Source organism: Physella acuta, unplaced genomic scaffold (assembly GCF_028476545.2).
Source record: "Physella acuta isolate Inbredline_101_S28 unplaced genomic scaffold, ASM2847654v3 ptg000416l, whole genome shotgun sequence".
Lineage (NCBI taxonomy): Eukaryota > Metazoa > Mollusca > Gastropoda > Physidae > Physella > Physella acuta.
Genome location: NW_026731935.1, coordinates 447629 through 468606, shown reverse-complemented (window position 1 = coordinate 468606; position 20978 = coordinate 447629). Strand labels below are relative to the sequence as shown.

Sequence of the window (20978 nt, the reverse complement as noted above, 5' to 3'; positions counted from 1 at the left end):
TCACTACTTACAGGTGCTTGCTAGTGTTTGTGGATAATGGGGTCAATATATGCTTGCTAGTGTTTGTGGATAATGGGGTCAATACATGCTTGCTAGTGTTTCGGATAATGGGGTCAATATATGCTTGCTAGTGTTTGTGGATAATGGGGTCAATACATGCTTGCTAGTGTTTCGGATAATGGGGTCAATATATGCTTGCTAGTGTTTGTGGATAATGGGGTCACTACTTACAGGTGCTTGCTAGTGTTTGTGGATAATGGGGTCACTACTTACAGGTGCTTGCTAGTGTTTGTGGATAATGGGGTCAATATATGCTTGCTAGTGTTTGTGGATAATGGGCTCACTACTTACAGGCGCTTGCTAGTGTTGGTGGATATTGGGGTCAATATATGCTTGCTAGTGTTGGTGGATATTGGGGTCAATATATGCTTGCTAGTGTTGGTGGATATTGGGGTCAATATATGCTTGCTAGTGTTGGTGGATATTGGGGTCAATATATGCTTGCTAGTGTTTGTGGATAATGGGGTCAATATATGCTTGCTAGTGTTGGTGGATATTGGGGTCAATATATGCTTGCTAGTGTTGGTGGATATTGGGGTCAATATATGCTTGCTAGTGTTTGTGGATAATGGGGTCAATATATGCTTGCTAGTGTTGGTGGATATTGGGGTCAATATATGCTTGCTAGTGTTGGTGGATATTGGGGTCAATATATGCTTGCTAGTGTTTGTGGATAATGGGGTCAATATATGCTTGCTAGTGTTGGTGGATATTGGGGTCAATATATGCTTGCTAGTGTTGGAGGATATTGGGGTCAATATATGCTTGCTAGTGTTGGTGGATATTGGGGTCAATATATGCTTGCTATTGTTTGTGGATAATGGGGTCAATATATGCTTGCTAGTGTTGGTGGATATTGGGGTCAATATATGCTTGCTAGTGTTGGTGGATATTGGGGTCAATATATGCTTGCTAGTGTTTGTGGATAATGGGGTCAATATATGCTTGCTAGTGTTTGTGGATAATGGGGTCAATATATGCTTGCTAGTGTTGGTGGATATTGGGGTCAATATATGCTTGCTAGTGTTGGTGGATATTGGGGTCAATATATGCTTGCTAGTGTTTGTGGATAATGGGGTCAATATATGCTTGCTAGTGTTGGTGGATATTGGGGTCAATATATGCTTGCTAGTGTTGGTGGATATTGGGGTCAATATATGCTTGCTAGTGTTTGTGGATAAAGGGGTCACTACTTAGTACTTACTTGCTTGCTATTGTTTGTGGATAATTGGGTCAATACTTACATTCTGATGATAAAATAATTTAGATCAAAAATAGTTTTGTTTTAAGATACTTCTTTCCAGAGACTAAATTTTTTCAATGACCAGTTATATTTAGGACTATGGACCAGTTATATTTAGGACTATGGTTAGGTTTTAGTTTTCGTTTTATTTACTTAAAAACAATTTATGGATTATAGTGTATTTTTTGTTGTCATGTTAGGTTATTCATTTCTAAAGAAACCTAGCGTGGTTGTTAGCCTGTAAGGGAGCTAATCAAATCTATGTGAGTTGATGGGGAAAATAGAAGTGGACGCTAAAAACCTCTTTAGTTCTAATAAATTGTATTATGTATACTGGTTTATTAACCTTTCAAAAAATTATATTTTAGCTGATTTTCCATCCAGATCGTTTTTTTGATAATGTTGTAAAGCTTCTAAAACACAAAGCTTTCTCAACGGTGAAGAAGTTGCGACAGCCTGTTGACAAGTCAAAGTAAGTTCAGGGTACAAAAAAGAAGTTGTCACTCTAATTACTTTGACGGAGTAAGAGTAGTGAATTACATGAAATGCGGCTATCGATTGGAAGGTGCGCGGACCTTTGACCACAGGTGCTTTGACCATAGGGGGTTTGACCATAAGGGGTTTGACCACAGCGGAGCTTTGACCATAGGAGCTTTGACCATAGGGGGTTTGACCACAGCGGGCCTTTGACCATAGCGGTGCTTTGACCATAGGGGGTTTGACCACATGTGTTTTCTCAGCAAAGGGTCATTGATCACAGGTGGTCTATCAACGGGTGTTTGATCACTGTGTCCGGCTTTGATCATAGGTGTGATACAATTAACACTATTTTATACACGTTTCCTGAGAGTACGTTAATAGAAATTAACATATATTTTAAAAAAGCCAAGAACTGTATTTTAGTCTCCACATAAAGGCTGGTGCTAGGCCTTATAGATTTATTTTAAATATAAATGAAACACAAATAATGCGACATATAACAAGTTTCACAAATAAATAATGTAGATGTACTTGAAAATACATAGCATATATAAAGGATAAAAGGATAATAAATAATACAAAAATTGCCAACAATATAGTCAAAGATGTAATACATAAAATGGTTAACTAAATGATAGATGTGCTATAGCACGCAAATATGTCAGTACATCTGTTTGACCATATGTCTGGACAGCACGTTGTACCTTTTCGTGCACCATCTTGTATCGCTTCTCAGCTGGGTAGCTTGCCCCTGCGACACCTTGCAAGAAAGTTGTCTTTTGCCGCGTGCAGTCCATCTGTAGACCTTCAAGGAAACGCCACATTGTTGGGTGACTACATTGGAGGAGAGACTGAAGACTGAATTGCCATCCTTCACAAATGTTATTTGTTCGTGCTACACCATCGCCAATCGTGTGCATTTGATTCCAAGTTTCAACTGGAAACAAAGCAAGCTTGTACTTTTCGCCACGACCACGGATGCGACGACCTCGGACACAGCGCTTGTGATCAAACACCAGTTGATAGACCACCTGTGATCAAAGACCCTCTGCTGAGAAAACCCTGTGGTCAAACCCCCTATGGTCAAACCACCGCTATGGTCAAAAGCCCGCTGTGGTCAAACCCCCTATGGTCAAAGCCCCTATGGTCAAAGCTCCGCTGTGGTCAAACCCCCTATGGTCAAACCCCCTATGGTCAAAGCACCTGTGGTCAAAGGTCCTAGGACCGATTGGAATTATATCTAAATGATTTATACAATCCAAGGTTTATTTCATTTTTAGCCACTCTAAATGTTTATAAAATCCAAGTTTTATTTCATTATCAGACACTCTAAATGTTTATAAAATCCAAGTTTTATTTCATTATCAGACACTCTAAATGTTTATAAAATCCAAGATTTGTTTCATTATCAGACACTCTAAATGTTTATAAAATCCAAGTTTTATTTCATTACCAGACACTCTAAATGTTTATAAAATCCAAGGTTTATTTGACTATCAGGTGGTCTACGACGCCAGCTAATGTCAATGCCTATTATAGCTCCATTAGAAACCAAATTAGTAAGTCCTCTAACTATACAGCAGATACATGCAGTCAGTTTAGATGTGTGGGTATGTGTGGGATGTTGAGTTCAGATGAGATGTTTAGGTGGGGGAGATGTGTTGGTGGAAGGTGAGTTAGTTGAGATGTGTGGGGGTGAGTTAGTTGAGATGTGTGGGGGTGAGTTAGTTGAGATGTGTGGGGGTGAGTTAGTTGAGATGTGTGGGGGTGAGTTAGTTGAGATGTGTGTGGGGGTGAGTTAGTTGAGATGTTTGGGGGTGAGTTAGTTGAGATGTGTGGGGGTGAGTTAGTTGAGATGTGTGTGGGGGTGAGTTAGTTGAGATGTGTGGGGGTGAGTTAGTTGAGATGTGTGTGGAGTGAGTTAGTTGAGATGTGTGTGGGGGTGAGTTAGTTGAGATGTGTGGGGGTGAGTTAGTTGAGATGTGTGGGGGTGAGTTAGTTGAGATGTGTGTGGGGTGAGTTAGTTGAGATGTGTAAGTGGGGGTGAGTTAGTTGAGATGTGTAAGTGGGGGTGAGTTAGTTGAGATGTGTAAGTGGGGGTGAGTTAGTTGAGATGTGTAAGTGGGGGTGAGTTAGTTGAGATGTGTGTGGGGGTGAGTTAGTTGAGATGTGTAAGTGGGGGTGAGTTAGTTGAGATGTGTAAGTGGGGTTAGTTAGTTGAGATGTGTAAGTGGGGGTGCGATAGTTGAGATGTGTGGGGGTGAGTTAGTTGAGATGTCTAAGTGGGGGTGCGATAGTTGAGATGTGTGTGGGGTGAGTTAGTTGAGATGTGTAAGTGGGGTTAGTTAGTTGAGATGTGTAAGTGGGGGTGCGATAGTTGAGATGTGTGTGGGGCGAGTTAGTTGAGATGTGTGTGGGGTGAGTTAGTTGAGATGTGTAAGTGGGGTTAGTTAGTTGAGATGTGTAAGTGGGGGTGCGATAGTTGAGATGTGTGGGGGTGAGTTAGTTGAGATGTGTAAGTGGGGGTGAGTTAGTTGAGATGTGTGGGGGTGAGTTAGTTGAGATGTGTGTGGGGGTGAGTTAGTTGAGATGTGTGGGGGTGAGTTAGTTGAGATGTGTAAGTGGGGGTGCGATAGTTGAGATGTGTGGGGGTGAGTTAGTTGAGATGTGTTGTGGGGTGAGTTAGTTGAGATGTGTGTGGGGGTGAATTAGTTGAGATGTGTGGGGGTGAGTTAGTTGAGATGTGTAAGTGGGGGTGAGTTAGTTGAGATGTGTGGGGGTGAGTTAGTTGAGATGTGTAAGTGGGGGTGAGTTAGTTGAGATGTGTGGGGGTGAGTTAGTTGAGATGTGTGGGGGTGAGTTAGTTGAGATGTGTGGGGGTGAGTTAGTTGAGATGTGTGGGGGTGAGTTAGTTGAGATGTGTGGGGGTGAGTTAGTTGAGATGTGTTGTGGGGTGAGTTAGTTGAGATGTGTGTGGGGTGAGTTAGTTGAGATGTGTGGGGGTGAGTTAGTTGAGATGTGTAAGTGGGGGTGAGTTAGTTGAGATGTGTGGGGGTGAGTTAGTTGAGATGTGTAAGTGGGGGTGCGATAGTTGAGATGTGTGGGGGTGAGTTAGTTGAGATGTGTAAGTGGGGGTGCGATAGTTGAGATGTGTGGGGGTGAGTTAGTTGAGATGTGTAAGTGGGGGTGAGTTAATTGAGATGTGTAAGTGGGGGTGAGTTAGTTGAGATGTGTAAGTGGGGGTGAGTTGAGATGTTTGGGGGTGAGTTAGTTGAGATATGTGTGTGGGGGTGAGTTAGTTGAGATGTGTGGGGGTAAGTTAGTTGAGATGTGTGTGTGGGGGTGAGTTAGTTGAGATGTGTGTGGGGTGAGTTAGTTGAGATGTGTGTGGGGTGAGTTAGTTGAGATGTGTGTGGGGCGAGTTAGTTGAGATGTGTGTGGGGTGAGTTAGTTGAGATATGTGTGGGGGTGAGTTAGTTGAGATGTGTGGGGGTAAGTTAGTTGAGATGTGTGTGTGGGGGTGAGTTAGTTGAGATGTGTGTGGGGTGAGTTAGTTGAGATGTGTGTGGGGTGAGTTAGTTGAGATGTGTGTGGGGTGAGTTAGTTGAGATGTGTGTGGGGGTGAGTTAGTTGAGATGTGTGTGGGGTGAGTACGTATAGATGTGTGTGTGGGGGTGAGTTAGTTGAGATGTATGGGGAGTGAGTTAGTTGAGATGTGTGTGGAGTGAGTTAGTTGAGATGTGTGTGGGGTGAGTTAGTTGAGATATGTAAGTGGGGCGAGTTAGTTGAGATGTGTGTGGGGGGTGAGTTAGATGAGATGTGTGTGGGGGGTGAGTTAGTTGAGATGTGTAAGTGGGGGTGAGTTAGTTGAGATGTGTGGGGGTGAGTTAGTTGAGATGTGTGGGGGTGAGTTAGTTGAGATGTGTGTGGGGTGAGTTAGTATAGATGTGTGTGTGGGGGTGAGTTAGTTGAGATGTATGGGGAGTGAGTTAGTTGAGATGTGTGTGGGGTGAGTTAGTTGAGATGTGTGTGGGGGTGAGTTAGTTGAGATGTGTGTGGGGTGAGTTAGTATAGATGTGTGTGTGTGGGGGTGAGTTAGTTGAGATGTATGGGGAGTGAGTTAGTTGAGATGTGTGTGGGGGTGAGTTAGTTGAGATGTGTGTGGGGTGAGTTAGTTGAGATATGTAAGTGGGGCGAGTTAGTTGAGATGTGTGTGGGGGGTGAGTTAGATGAGATGTGTGTGGGGGGTGAGTTAGTTGAGATGTGTAAGTGGGGGTGAGTTAGTTGAGATGTTTGTGGGGTGAGTAAGTTGAGATGTGTGTGGGGTGAGTTAGTTGAGATGTGTGTGGGGGGTGAGTTAGTTGAGATGTGTAAGTGGGGGTGAGTTAGTTGAGATGTTTGTGGGGTGAGTAAGTTGAGATGTGTAGTTAAAGCATATTTTGTTCACAGCTTTTCCTGCTGCTATTCTACAACAACCATTTTACAGCAAAGACTATCCCAAGTGAGTACTACAATAAAAAGACTATCTCAAGTAAGTACTACCTACCATGTAAAGACTATCCCAAGTGAGTACTACAATAAAAAGACTATCCCAAGTGAGTACTACAATAAAAAGACTATCCCAAGTAAGTACTACAATAAAAAGACTACCCCAAGTAAGTACTACCTACCATATAAAGATTATCCCAAATGAGTACTACCTATCATATAAAGACTATCCCAAATGAGTACTACCTATCATATAAAGACTATCCCAAATGAGTACTACCTATCATATGATCTCTCGTTTGTATCTCTTTGTGTACTTGATCTTATACAACGGTCAATGAAAACACAGATACCATTACACATTTCGATTGTTTATAACCCATTGCTCAAGACGTTATATACAGAATGCCACCATTTTTCAAAAACATTGATGCTGACAATTATTGTACTATTGGTAGCTGACATGAATGTGTCTTATCTGTATACAATTGTACTATTGGTAGCTGACATGAATGTGTCTTATCTGTATACAATTGTACTATTGGTAGCTGACATGAATGTGTCTTATCTGTATACAATTGTACTATTGGTAGCTGACATGAATGTGTCTTATCTGTATACAATTGTACTATTGGTAGCTGACATGAATGTGTCTTATCTGTATACAATTGTACTATTGGTAGCTGACATGAATGTGTCTTATCTGTATACAATTGTACTATTGGTAGCTGACATGAATGTGTCTTATCTGTATACAATTGTACTATTGGTAGCTGACATGAATGTGTCTTATCTGTATACAATTGTACTATTGGTAGCTGACATGAATGTGTCTTATCTGTATACAATTGTACTATTGGTAGCTGACATGAATGTATCATATCTGTATACAATTGTACTATTGGTAGCTGACATGAATGTGTCTTATCTGTATACAATTGTACTATTGGTAGCTGACATGAATGTGTCTTATCTGTATACAATTGTACTATTGGTAGCTGACATGAATGTGTCATATCTGTATACAATTGTACTATTGGTAGCTGACATGAATGTGTCTTATCTGTATACAATTGTACTATTGGTAGCTGACATGAATGTATCATATCTGTATACAATTGTACTATTGGTAGCTGACATGAATGTGTCTTATCTGTATACAATTGTACTATTGGTAGCTGACATGAATGTGTCATATCTGTATACAATTGTACTATTGGTAGCTGTCATGAATGTGTCATATCTGTATACAATTGTACTATTGGTAGCTGACATGAATGTGTCATATCTGTATACAATTGTACTATTGGTAGCTGACATGAATGTGTCATATCTGTATACAATTGTACTATTGGTAGCTGACATGAATGTGTCATATCTGTATACAATTGTACTATTGGTAGCTGACATGAATGTGTCTTATCTGTATACAATTGAACTTAACGAAACAGGTAGGTACACGAGAGCAGGACACTACCCTACCCCGTCAATGACCCCCCCCCCCCCCGCGGAGCAATTACCCCCTGTCAGTTACCCCCCCGTACAGTTAGGGATAAGGTTAGAGATAGGGTTAAGGTTAGGATTAGGATAAGTTAGGTTAGGTTAGGTTTAGGGAGATATGTAGGTTTAGAATTGGTTTATTATTCATGTTGTGGTCAGAGTTAGCTATTGGTTTGTTGGGATTTTAGGTTACACGGTGTGTAAAGTGATTATTTTTACTGAGCTCTTATATATATATATATATATATATATATATATATATATATATATATATATATATATATGTAACTGGGGTGGGCCTAACCACCAGTTACAAATGATAACGAACGAGAAGCCGCGACGCAGTATGAAATCTGACGCAACCATAACAGGTGGCTTATTGGATCGGTCTGATGACGATCTCAAAGCCAACGCGTGCTATTTTGGGAAACGGTACGAGAAGTTTCAGACGAGCTGTCAACTTTGATGGATGGGACGCAGATGTTTTAGTGAATCGGACGGTACGTCAGAAACTGCGACATTAGTATTCGGATACATCGATTACAAGTATCGATTACGGAAATGGAGACAAGTACGACTACGATTTCAAGGCATAAATAGGAGGGGACGGCAGAACTCGTCCTCTCTCTTCCCGTTTCGAGGCTCTTGCCTCCTTCATCGCTCGCTTAGATCAGTCAGTCTGTGTGACTATGTCAAGTCGGTTATAGAACGGGTTAGCCGTATTGTGTTAAGGAGGATTATAGACATGTGGATTCAGTTATATAAAGCCTAGTGAAGGACTGTTAGGGGTCAGTTGATTCAGACTATTATTGAGAAGCATTCCTGTTGATTTATTGTGTTATTATGAAGCATTTCTTGATTCATGTAATAAAGGATCAATAGCGAACCTGCATCTTGAGTATCTATACTGTGGTCAATGTTGTCTAGAATGAGTGGTTAAACTCGTTAACACGTGGCACTACAGGCAATTAGGTCTCATTACATGTGGCGTTGCGAGCATGGTAACTGTTGGCTCGTTACAATTGGCGTTGTCGGCAGGATAAATGTTCGCTCGTCACAATTGGCGCTGCGATCAGGATGAATTCAACTAGACTTGCCGTTTAAGGCACCTATAGTCAACCTTGTGCATAACTGTGTTTAGTGTGTGTGTGAATTCGGACATTCAGGAACTGTGAAAATTGAGGAACGAGGAAAAATTTTTCATACACACACGGTAAGAAAGAACTCTTTTTTTTAGTACTTAAGGAAGAAAATGTCTACTCTGGACGAGAAGCAGACCCATATAGTGGTCCTACCCAGAGAGTCCCATATTAACAAATTTTACGGGGACGGAGATCCAACTTTAACCAACAGGTTCAGTGAAGAGGTCAAAGCGGCCTGGGCCTCGAGACATATGTCACCAGAGGAAAGATTAAGACTGCTGATGGGCAGTATAGGTGAAACGGTTAGGGCAGAGGTTAAGTGCCACGATAGGACCGTCCAATCAGATCCAGATAAGGTGCTAGATCTGATTATGGAGACCTTTGGGGAGAGACGGTCGGGAGTGCAACTGCTATCGGGATTCGTGGGCTTAAAGCAGAGAATGGCGGAGAGTGTGATGGAGTACTCACACCGGATGAACAGGGCCTTTGATTTGGTAAAGGGCAAATCACCGGACATTGATGTACGCCTACTGAGGGACCATTTCATCGAGGGGCTAGCAACCCCGATCTTAAGGAGAGAGTTGAAAGAGGAGGTCCACAGAGACCAGCAGTTGACCTTCCTTCAGGTCAGGAACTCAGCGATCCGCAGGTCCGAGGATGAGGACCAATCGAACTGTTCGGTGGACAAAGTCTCTGTGCCTGAACAGAGACAATCCCCACCCACAGGGGCCGACACGATGGAGACCATGATGGCTCAACTGTTGGCCCACCTAGAGAAGGTTGACCAACGCTTGAAGTGGTTGGAAAGCAGGTCAACAGCTGAGAATCAGGAAAAGAACGGTACAAAACAGGGACGGGCTGGACGGCCGCGTCCTGCCAAGCCATCACTCCAATGGACGGCAGACGGTCGACCCATTTGCTTGTCCTGTTCACAACCCGGACATATGGCACGGTACTGTCCGGTGAAACGATCGCCCTCTGTAAGGCAGGTCAAGGCTACAGAGCGGCGAGGTTATGGCGTAAGAAACAAAAGGAAACAAACAATGAAAGAGTCTCAAACAAGACTCGAAGGGCAATTATCAGATAGTGGAAAAATGAACTGTGAAATGAACTTGAATGTTGAAAAGTTTCAAGTGAACAATTTGTTGGCTAAGAAAAATGATGATAAGAAGAAAATTGGTAGACTTAATAAAGGAATTCAAAGTCTAACCAGGAAACTGGATAGGAAAAGTTCATGCAAATTAAAAGCACAGGAGAAATGTTCATCTTTAGAGCGTCTGTTATCGGAAGAAGTAAATAAAAATAGTAGACAACAGAACAGTGTTGGCAAACTAGAAAAATTATCAGATATTGAAAAAGAACTTCAAATTACAGCAAGGCTGGGATCCATCGAACAGCGATGGGCAGCAGATTTGGCACTCGTTGACCTAGAGAGAAAACATCGCCCGGGGCGGTCCAATGGCAATGCGGACGCCTTATCAAGGAATCCTTACGAGAGACCGGGTGATGAGGAGGAAACACTGACAGGAATATGTGAGGTCAGAGCGTCAACAGATATCCCTCATGGGGTACAAGTGATGCAAAACGGGCAGACCGGGGTGGAGCACATATCCACAGAGCCCGGACATATGGACAGTAGTGATTTTAATTGCCTTAATCACAAAAAGATAAGAGATGCCCAGAGAACGGATACTGGCTTACAACCGCTATTGAAACACGTCCAGGAACAAAAATTCCCAGGAAGAAGGGAAAGAGAACAATTTGGTCGAGAAACAAAGAAAATACTGAGTCAGTGGAACCGTCTCAGTATAAAGGATGGTGTTCTCATGCGGAGAATTCATGACCAAATTGATGGCACAATACACCAGGTGGTGGTGCCGGGACAGTTAAGAGAAGAAGTGCTAAGGTTGGCACATGACAGGGCAGGACACCAGGGTCAGGACAGGACGCACAAAATATTACGACGGAGGTGTTACTGGCCCAATATGGAAATGGAGGTCAAACGCCATTGTGAGGCTTGTGTGAGGTGTCAGCATGCGAAAATGCCAGTTGTCAAAATGAGACAGCCATCAGGACACCTACTAGCGACAAAACCACTAGAGATTGTGGCGATGGACTTTACGTCGTTGGAGCAATCATCGGATGGGACGGAACATGTGTTGGTAATGACTGATGTATTCACCAAATGGACTGTGGCGGTGCCCACACGAGATCAGACTGCCAAAACAGTGGCAAAGGTCTTATTAGAACATTGGTTCATCAAATATGGCATACCAAGACAATTACACTCTGACCAAGGAAGGGCTTTCGAGTCAGAAGTAATTAACCAACTGTGCAGCCACTACGGGATCAACAAATCTAGAACAACCACATTTAATCCGAAGGGAAACGGACAGTGTGAACGGTTCAACCGCAGCATGCATGATTTGCTGCGTACGCTAGAACCTGAACAGAAAAAACGTTGGCCTGATTTTCTCCCAGAGTTGGTATATCTATACAACTGCACACCCCATGCCACAACCGGCTTTACGCCATACATGTTGCTGTTCGGACGAGAGGCTCGACTCCCTCTTGATTTGTCCCTAGGAAAAAGGGAGAGTATGACTGGCTCATACACCGCACTGGAATATGTGAATGAACATATGAGAAGAATTAGAGAAATGTACAGGGTAGTACAGGAAAGACTAGAACATGAAGCACGGCGAAGGGAACCGCCGGTACAGACAAAGGACCCGCCACTCAAACTGAATGACAGGGTATTACTGCGTAGCCACCCGTTAGGCAGAAACAAAATCCACGATCTCTGGGGACAGGAGATATGGCAAGTCGTGGAGATGCCTAAAGCAGCAGGTGGCCCCTTTAAGATAAGACCCATCGATCACGCCAAACCGGATCGGTGGGCGAATATTGCTCAATTAAAGAAATATTGGAATAGGCAAGAAGAGCAGTTACACACAGAGAAACCCAAGACAATTAGGGAACCGGAAGTTATAACGGAAAGTCACATACCCATTCCGGAACCATATCACCATCAACAGAACAACCGCGATACGCAAGGGGAGGATACCGGCAACAATGAGGATCCCGGTCCCTCCAGAAGCAGAGAGACAGTAGACCATCAGATAAGTGGTCCGCGGAGAAGTTTAAGGAACAGAAGGAATACGAAATTTTTTGTCAGCAACCATCAATTCTTTCATGGTCGCGCTGGTATGAAAACAGACTGTTCAAAGAGCTATAGAAGTGAACTGGTGAAGGCACCAAATGGAAAGGGTGGATGTGAATTCTAGAACTGTTTTGTGTCTCAGGAAGATGATGTAGACACAGTTGATATGTGAAATAGGTATAACTGTCAATCGTATACGAATGGAACGTCGTGGACAGTGAGTGGAACAATAAATTTTTTTTTACGATGATGCGATGGACATTTAGGAAGTGCACCTGCCAGGCGTTGTTTGTGGTTGAAAACACACAAAAAAAGCAGGGGTGGATGTAACTGGGGTGGGCCTAACCACCAGTTACAAATGATAACGAACGAGAAGCCGCGACGCAGTATGAAATCTGACGCAACCATAACAGGTGGCTTATTGGATCGGTCTGATGACGATCTCAAAGCCAACGCGTGCTATTTTGGGAAACGGTACGAGAAGTTTCAGACGAGCTGTCAACTTTGATGGATGGGACGCAGATGTTTTAGTGAATCGGACGGTACGTCAGAAACTGCGACATTAGTATTCGGATACATCGATTACAAGTATCGATTACGGAAATGGAGACAAGTACGACTACGATTTCAAGGCATAAATAGGAGGGGACGGCAGAACTCGTCCTCTCTCTTCCCGTTTCGAGGCTCTTGCCTCCTTCATCGCTCGCTTAGATCAGTCAGTCTGTGTGACTATGTCAAGTCGGTTATAGAACGGGTTAGCCGTATTGTGTTAAGGAGGATTATAGACATGTGGATTCAGTTATATAAAGCCTAGTGAAGGACTGTTAGGGGTCAGTTGATTCAGACTATTATTGAGAAGCATTCCTGTTGATTTATTGTGTTATTATGAAGCATTTCTTGATTCATGTAATAAAGGATCAATAGCGAACCTGCATCTTGAGTATCTATACTGTGGTCAATGTTGTCTAGAATGAGTGGTTAAACTCGTTAACACGTGGCACTACAGGCAATTAGGTCTCATTACATGTGGCGTTGCGAGCATGGTAACTGTTGGCTCGTTACAATTGGCGTTGTCGGCAGGATAAATGTTCGCTCGTCACATATATATATATATATATATATATATATATATATATACATTCATGCGAATAATTATATCTGTATCATTTTAGGAGCCTAAACTACGGTGGTATTGGCATGGTTATAGGGCATGAAATGACTCATGGATTCGATGATAGGGGTCGCCAGTATGATAAAAATGGAATTCTCGTGCAATGGTGGGATGATGAAGTTATACGGAGATTTAAGGTTGATACAATTTCTCCAGCATTTCATTAGATTTATTTAGGTTTTCATACAATGTTTCTAGTTCATGTTTGTGAAGATCACAGTACATCACTTTCAAAGTAATTGTTTAGTATAAAACGAATACAGTATTAGTCTGATAGAAAATAAGCCAAACATGTTGCTACAATCTTAGGAGCGAGCACAGTGTATTATCGACCAGTACAACAACTACAGCGTCCCTGAGGTTAAGATGAACGTCAATGGCATTCAAACACAGGGGGAGAACATTGCTGACAATGGGGGACTAAAGGAGGCCTATAAGGTTCTCATCTTCAATTCTTTTGCTCTTTAGAGTAGTTTGTCATAACGTGTGTTGTAGAATTATCAGGTTTTATGCAGTAGAATTGTTGATGTTTATGCAGTATAATTGTTGATGTTTGATGCAGTAGAATTGTATATGCTTTGTGCAGTAAAATTGCTGATGTTTTATGCAGTAGAATAGTTGATGTTTTATGCAGTAGAATTATTGATGTTTTATGCAGTAGAATTGTATATGCTTTGTGCAGTAGAATTACTCATGTTTTGTGCAGTAGCATTGTTGATGTTTTATGCAGTAGAATTGTTGATGCTTTGTGCAGTAGAATTGTTGATGTTTTATGCAGTAGAATTGTTGATGTTTTGTGCAGTAGAATTGTTGATGTTTTATGCAGTAGAATTGTTGATGCTTTGTGCAGTAGAATTGTTGATGTTTTATGCAGTAGAATTGTTAATGTTTTGTGCAGTAGAATTGTTGATGTTTTATGCAGTAGAATTGTTGATGTTTTGTGCAGTAGAATTGTTGATGTTTTGTGCAGTAGAATTGTTGATGTTTTATGCAGTAGAATTGTTGATGTTTTGTGCAGTAGAATTGTTGATGTTTTGTGCAGTAGAATTGTCTTCAGTAGAATTGTTGATGTTTTGTGCAGTAGAATTGTTGATGTTTTATGTAGTAGAATTGTTGATGCTTTGTGCAGTAGAATTGTTGATGTTTTATGCAGTAGAATTGTTGATGTTTTGTGCAGTAGAATTGTTGATGTTTTGTGCAGTAGAATTTTTTATGTTTTGTGCATTAGAATTGTTGTTGCTTTGTGCAGTAGAATTGTTCATATTTTGTCTCCTTCATGTTATCTTTATGTATCTGTTATGCCCAAACTGTTAACAATTAGTTATCAAAAAACTTTGGTTTGACCAAACATTTCAGGCCTTCAGAAACTCACGTGGACATCTAGAGCAAAGATTACCTGGCCTGCTTGAATATTCGAATGATCAGCTCTTTTTCATCAACTTTGCTCAGGTATTCAATTTCACAGTCCGCATTCGGTGCATGCGTGACGATTTAAAAAAAAATAAAAAAAATAATTTAATAAAGTTTTGAAATGCAAAAGAAAACAGAACACAGAACACATGAGATTACAACACAAAATATCACACTATACACAACAAATACAACACACAACAGCACTTAACACAACACAACCGATTTTCTAATCCATTAAAAGTACATTTTATTTTCTTTATGAAATTTAATAAACTATAAAAGTGGGTGAAATAATTACACTATTTATTACACTATCGCATATTACATTTTTCATTTTCTAGTATAATAAAAGATTAAATTTCAATATAATATATAGAAAAGCTGTTTGCGATTGATGTCACAAAATATCTACGTCTGTGTCAAACGTTAATCTAATCTAGTATAATATTATAAGCTATATTTTTAAATATCTATGACTGTGTCAAACATTAATCTAGTATGATATTATAAGCTATATTTTTAAATATCTATGACTGTGTCAAACGTTAATCTAGTATGATATTATAAGCTATATTTTTAAATATCTATGACTGTGTCAAACATTAATCTAGTATAATATTATAAGCCATATTTTTAAATATCTATGACTGTGTCAAACGTTAATCTAGTATAATATTATAAGCTATATTTTTAAATATCTATGACTGTGTCAAACGTTAATCTAGTATAACATTATAAGCTATATTTTTAAATATCTATGTCTGTGTCAAACATTAATCTAGTATGACATTATAAGCTATATTTTTAAATATCTATGACTGTGTCAAACGTTAATCTAGTATGATATTATAAGCTATATTTTTAAATATCTATGACTGTGTCAAACGTTAATCTAGTATGATATTATAAGCTATATTTTTTAAATATCTATGACTGTTTCAAACGTTAATCTAGTATGATATTATAAGCTATATTTTTAAATATCTATGACTGTGTCAAACGTTAATCTAGTATGATATTATAAGCTATATTTTTAAATATCTATGACTGTGTCAAACGTTAATCTAGTATGATATTATAAGCTATATTTTTAAATATCTATGACTGTGTCAAACATTAAACTAGTATGATATTATAAGCTATATTTTTAAATATCTATGTCTGTGTCAAACATTAATCTAGTATAATACTATAAGCTATATTTTTAAATATCTATGACTGTGTCAAACATTAATCTAGTATGATATTATAAGCTATATTTTTAAATATCTATGACTGTGTCAAACGTTAATCTAGTATGATATTATAAGCTTTATTTTTAAATATCTATGACTGTGTCAAACGTTAATCTAGTATGATATTATAAGCTATATTTTTAAATATCTATGACTGTGTCAAACGTTAATCTAGTATGATATTATAAGCTATATTTTTCAACGTGACCGAAACCAGATTGCAGATATGTGCACATTCTAAAATACTTCCGTTTGACATCATAGGGGCTAGATCACATTATTGTACCCACATAACGCTCATTTCAAAAATAATTTTATGAGAGCGTCAATAGTTTCAAGGGCTATAGTTTCTGATAACAAAGAAAATTGTTATTATTCTTTTTTTTTTTCCGCCAACTGCTTTTATAGCAATTTTACGGTTCCGAGTATATTTTCCCTCCTAAAAATAACGAAGAAGAACAAATAAAAAAGTAGTTTTTCCATATTTATTTTAAAAGCTCGAGGGTCCCTGGACCGCGGGGCCCCTACGTCTAGGGGCCCCGTTGGTTACATGTTTGTTACAAGTGTCACATTAAACCATACATTGTTTTGAGAACATTTGAGAGTTACACATAAGGACCACATTGAAACCAATTGTTTTGAGAACATTTGAGAGTTACACATAAGGACCACATTGAAACCAATTGTTTTGAGAACATTTGAGAGTTACACATAAGGACCACATTGAAACCAATTGTTTTGAGAACATTTGAGAGTTACACATAAGGACCACATTGAAACCAATTGTTTTGAGAACATTTGAGAGTTACACATAAGGACCACAATGAAACCAATTGTTTTGAGAACATTTGAGAGAGCTACACATAAGGACCACATTGAAACCAATTGTTTTGAGAACATTTGAGAGAGCTACACATAAGGACCACATTGAAACCAATTGTTTTGAGAACATTTGAGAGAGCTACACATAAGGACCACATTGAAACCAATTGTTTTGAGAACATTTGAGAGAGCTACACATAAGGACCACATTGAAACCAATTGTTTTGAGAACATTTGAGAGAGCTACACATAAGGACCACATTGAAACCAATTGTTTTGAGAACATTTGAGAGAGCTACACATAAGGACCACATTGACCAATATTAATTTTCTTAGGATGTAGTCGGCCTCACAACGTGAATGTTCAATACAATGAAATATTGATTTGGATTTAATTCAAGCTTTCTATTGAATGCACAGTGACGCGTGTGGTCCATGCGTGTAACTCTAGTAGAAGGTATGAGAACACAAGGTCGAGTCATGAGCTTGACATTACAAATAAAGATGACACAGAATATAAAAACTGTATTGCTTCAATTTGTATATAGGCAATGCGCGGTGTTTAGATCATGTTATTTTGATGTGAAGAGCGCGATTCAAAACCATTTCAAAAAACAATTTATTGTGATTAGTTAAGCACATTCAAGTAGGCTACTCCGTGTTGTAAATCTCAAATGATTTTTATTTTTACCGCACTAGTTTTTGGAATTTGAGAGAGAGAAACAGACAGGCATATATTATAATATACACGTGTATGTGCGTAAAATTATGTGTTACCACGACTGGTGACGCCCGACCTAATGACGTCACGCAAAGATCCCGCCAGAGATATCATGTGAACTAATTAAACTAGACCCCCTTAAGTCAACTTGTGAAGTACTTGTACTAGCTTTGTTCTCTCCCTTTAGGTATGGTGTGATGTTATGAGCTTTGTTCTCTCCCTTTAGGTATGGTGTGGTGTTATGAGCTTTGTTCTCTCCCTTTAGGTATGGTGTTATGAGCTTTGTTCTCTCCCTTTAGGTATGGTGTTATGAGCTTTGTTCTCTCCCTTTACGTATGGTGTGATGTTATGAGCTTTATTCTCTCCCTTTAGGTATGGTGTTATGAGCTTTATTCTCTCCCTTTAGGTATGGTGTTATGAGCTTTGTTCTCTCCCTTTAGGTATGGTGTGATGTTATGAGCTTTGTTCTCTCCCTTTAGGTATGGTGTTATGAGCTTTATTCTCTCCCTTTAGGTATGGTGTTATGAGCTTTGTTCTCTCCCTTTAGGTATGGTGTGATGTTATGAGCTTTGTTCTCTCCCTTTAGGTATGGTGTGATGTTATGAGCTTTGTTCTCTCCCTTTAGGTATGGTGTGGTCTTATGAGCTTTGTTCTCTCCCTTTTGGTATGGTGTTATGAGCTTTGTTCTCTCCCTTTAGGTATGGTATGGTGTTATGAGCTTTGTTCTCTCCCTTTAGGTATGGTATGGTGTTATGAGCTTTGTTCTCTCCCTTTAGGTATGGTGTGGTGTTATGAGCTTTGTTCTCTCCCTTTAGGTATGGTGTTATGAGCTTTGTTCTCTCCCTTTATGTATGGTGTGGTGTTAAGAGCTTTGTTTTCTCCCTTTAGGTATGGTGTGGTGTTATGAGCTTTGTTCTCTCCCTTTAGGTATGGTGTGGTGTTATGAGCTTTGTTCTCTCCCTTTAGGTATGGTGTTATGAGCTTTGTTCTCTCCCTTTAGGTATGGTGTGGTGTTATGAGCTTTGTTCTCTCCCTTTAGGTATGGTGTTATGAGCTTTGTTCTCTCCCTTTAGGTATGGTGTTATGAGCTTTGTTCTCTCCCTTTAGGTATGGTGTTATGAGCTTTATTCTCTCCCTTTAGGTATGGTGTTATGAGCTTTGTTCTCTCCTTTTAGGTATGGTGTGATCTTATGAGCTTTGTTCTCTCCCTTTAAGTATGGTGTGATGTTATAAGCTTTGTTCTCTTCCTTTAGGTATGGTGTGGTGTTATGAGCTCTGTTCTCTCCCTTTAGGTATGGTGTTATGAGCTCTGCTCTCTCCCTTTAGGTATGGTGTTATGAGCTTTGTTCTCTCCCTTTAGGTATGGTGTTATGAGCTTTGTTCTCTCCCTTTAGGTATGGTGTTATGAGCTTTGTTCTCTCCCTTTAGGTATGGTGTGGTGTTATGAGCTTTGTTCTCTCCCTTTAGGTATGGTGTTATGAGCTTTGTTCTCTCCCTTTAGGTATGGTGTTATGAGCTTTGTTCTCTCCCTTTAGGTATGGTGTTATGAGCTTTGTTCTCTCCCTTTAGGTATGGTGTTATGAGCTTTGTTCTCTCCCTTTAGGTATGGTGTGGTCTTATGAGCTTTGTTCTCTCCCTTTAGGTATGGTGTGGTGTTATGAGCTTTGTTCTCTCCCTTTAGGTATGGTGTTATGAGCTTTGTTCTCTCCCTTTAGGTATGGTGTTATGAGCTTTGTTCTCTCCCTTTAGGTATGGTGTGATGTTATGAGCTTTATTCTCTCCCTATAGGTATGGTGTGGTGTTATGAGCTTTGTTCTCTCCCTTTAGGTATGGTGTGGTGTTATGAGCTTTGTTCTCTCCCTTTAGGTATGGTGTTATGAGCTTTGTTCTCTCCCTTTAGGTATGGTGTTATGAGCTTTGTTCTCTCCCTTTAGGTATGGTGTTATGAGCTTTGTTCTCTCCCTTTAGGTATGGTGTTATGAGCTTTGTTCTCTCCCTTTAGGTATTGTGTAAAGAGCTTTATTCTCTCCCTTTAGGTATGGTGTTATGAGCTTTGTTCTCTCCTTTTAGGTATGGTGTGATCTTATGAGCTTTGTTCTCTCCCTTTAGGTATGGTGTGATGTTATGAGCTCTGTTCTCTCCCTTTAGGTATGGTGTTATGAGCTCTGCTCTCTCCCTTTAGGTATGGTGTTATGAGCTTTGTTCTCTCCCTTTAGGTATGGTGTTATGAGCTTTGTTCTCTCCCTTTAGGTATGGTGTTATGAGGTTTGTTCTCTCCCTTTAGGTATGGTGTGGTGTTATGAGCTTTGTTCTCTCCCTTTAGGTATGGTGTTATGAGCTTTGTTCTCTCCCTTTAGGTATGGTGTGGTCTTATGAGCTTTGTTCTCTCCCTTTAGGTATGGTGTGGTGTTATGAGCTTTGTTCTCTCCCTTTAGGTATGGTGTTATGAGCTTTGTTCTCTCCCTTTAGGTATGGTGTTATGAGCTTTGTTCTCTCCCTTTAGGTATGGTGTGATGTTATGAGCTTTATTCTCTCCCTATAGGTATGGTGTGGTGTTATGAGCTTTGTTCTCTCCCTTTAGGTATGGTGTGGTGTTATGAGCTTTGTTCTCTCCCTTTAGGTATGGTGTTATGAGCTTTGTTCTCTCCCTTTAGGTATGGTGTTATGAGCTTTGTTCTCTCCCTTTAGGTATGGTATGGTGTTATGAGCTTTGTTCTCTCCCTTTAGGTAAGGTGTGGTGTTATGAGCTTTGTTCTCTCCCTTTAGGTATGGTGTGGTCTTATGAGCTTTGTTCTCTCCCTTTAGGTATGGTGTGGTGTTATGAGCTTTGTTCTCTCCCTTTAGGTATGGTGTGGTGTTATGAGCTTTGTTCTCTCCCTTTAGGTATGGTGTTATGAGCTTTGTTCTCTCCCTTTAGGTATGGTGTTATGAGCTTTATTCTCTCCCTTTAGGTATGGTGTGGTGTTATGAGCTTTGTTCTCTCCCTTTAGGTATGGTGTGGTATTATGAGCTTTGTTCTCTCCCTTTAGGTATGGTGTTATGAGCTTTATTCTCTCCCTTTAGGTATGGTGTTATGAGCTTTGTTCTCTCCCTTTAGGTATGGTGTGATGTTATGAGCTTTATTCTCTCCCTTTAGGTATGGTGTGGTGTTATGAGCTCTGTTCTCTCCCTTTAGGTATGGTGTGGTGTTATGAGCTTTGTTCTCTCCCTTTAGGTATGGTGTGATGTTATGAGCTTTGTTCTCTCCCTTTAGGTATGGTGTGGTGTTATGAGCTTTGTTCTCTCCCTTTAGGTATGGTGTGGTCTTATGAGCTTTGTTCTCTCCCTTTAGGTATGGTGTTATGAGCTTTGTTCTCTCCCTTTAGGTATGGTGTGGTGTTATGAGCTTTGTTCTCTCCCTTTAGGTATGGTGTGGTGTTATGAGCTTTGTTCTCTCCCTTTAGGTATGGTGTGGTGTTATGAGCTTTGTTCTCTCCCTTTAGGTATGGTGTTATGAGCTTTATTCTCTCCCTTTAGGTATGGTGTGGTGTTATGAGCTCT

The 20978-nt window shown here is 40.2% G+C and overlaps 1 protein-coding gene across 1 annotated transcript in view; it reads left to right on the top strand.

Moving 5' to 3' along the window:
* LOC131942630 (neprilysin-1) overlaps positions 1 to 20978 on the top strand; it is a 52641-nt gene that overhangs the window by 23109 nt on the left and 8554 nt on the right. Inside the window, exons 13-18 of the mRNA XM_059302514.1 lie at positions 1672 to 1775; positions 3284 to 3342; positions 6233 to 6284; positions 13249 to 13384; positions 13557 to 13685; positions 14604 to 14696. Coding sequence (XP_059158497.1) covers positions 1672 to 1775; positions 3284 to 3342; positions 6233 to 6284; positions 13249 to 13384; positions 13557 to 13685; positions 14604 to 14696 — 573 coding nt within the window. The remainder of the gene's footprint in view (positions 1 to 1671; positions 1776 to 3283; positions 3343 to 6232; positions 6285 to 13248; positions 13385 to 13556; positions 13686 to 14603; positions 14697 to 20978) is intronic.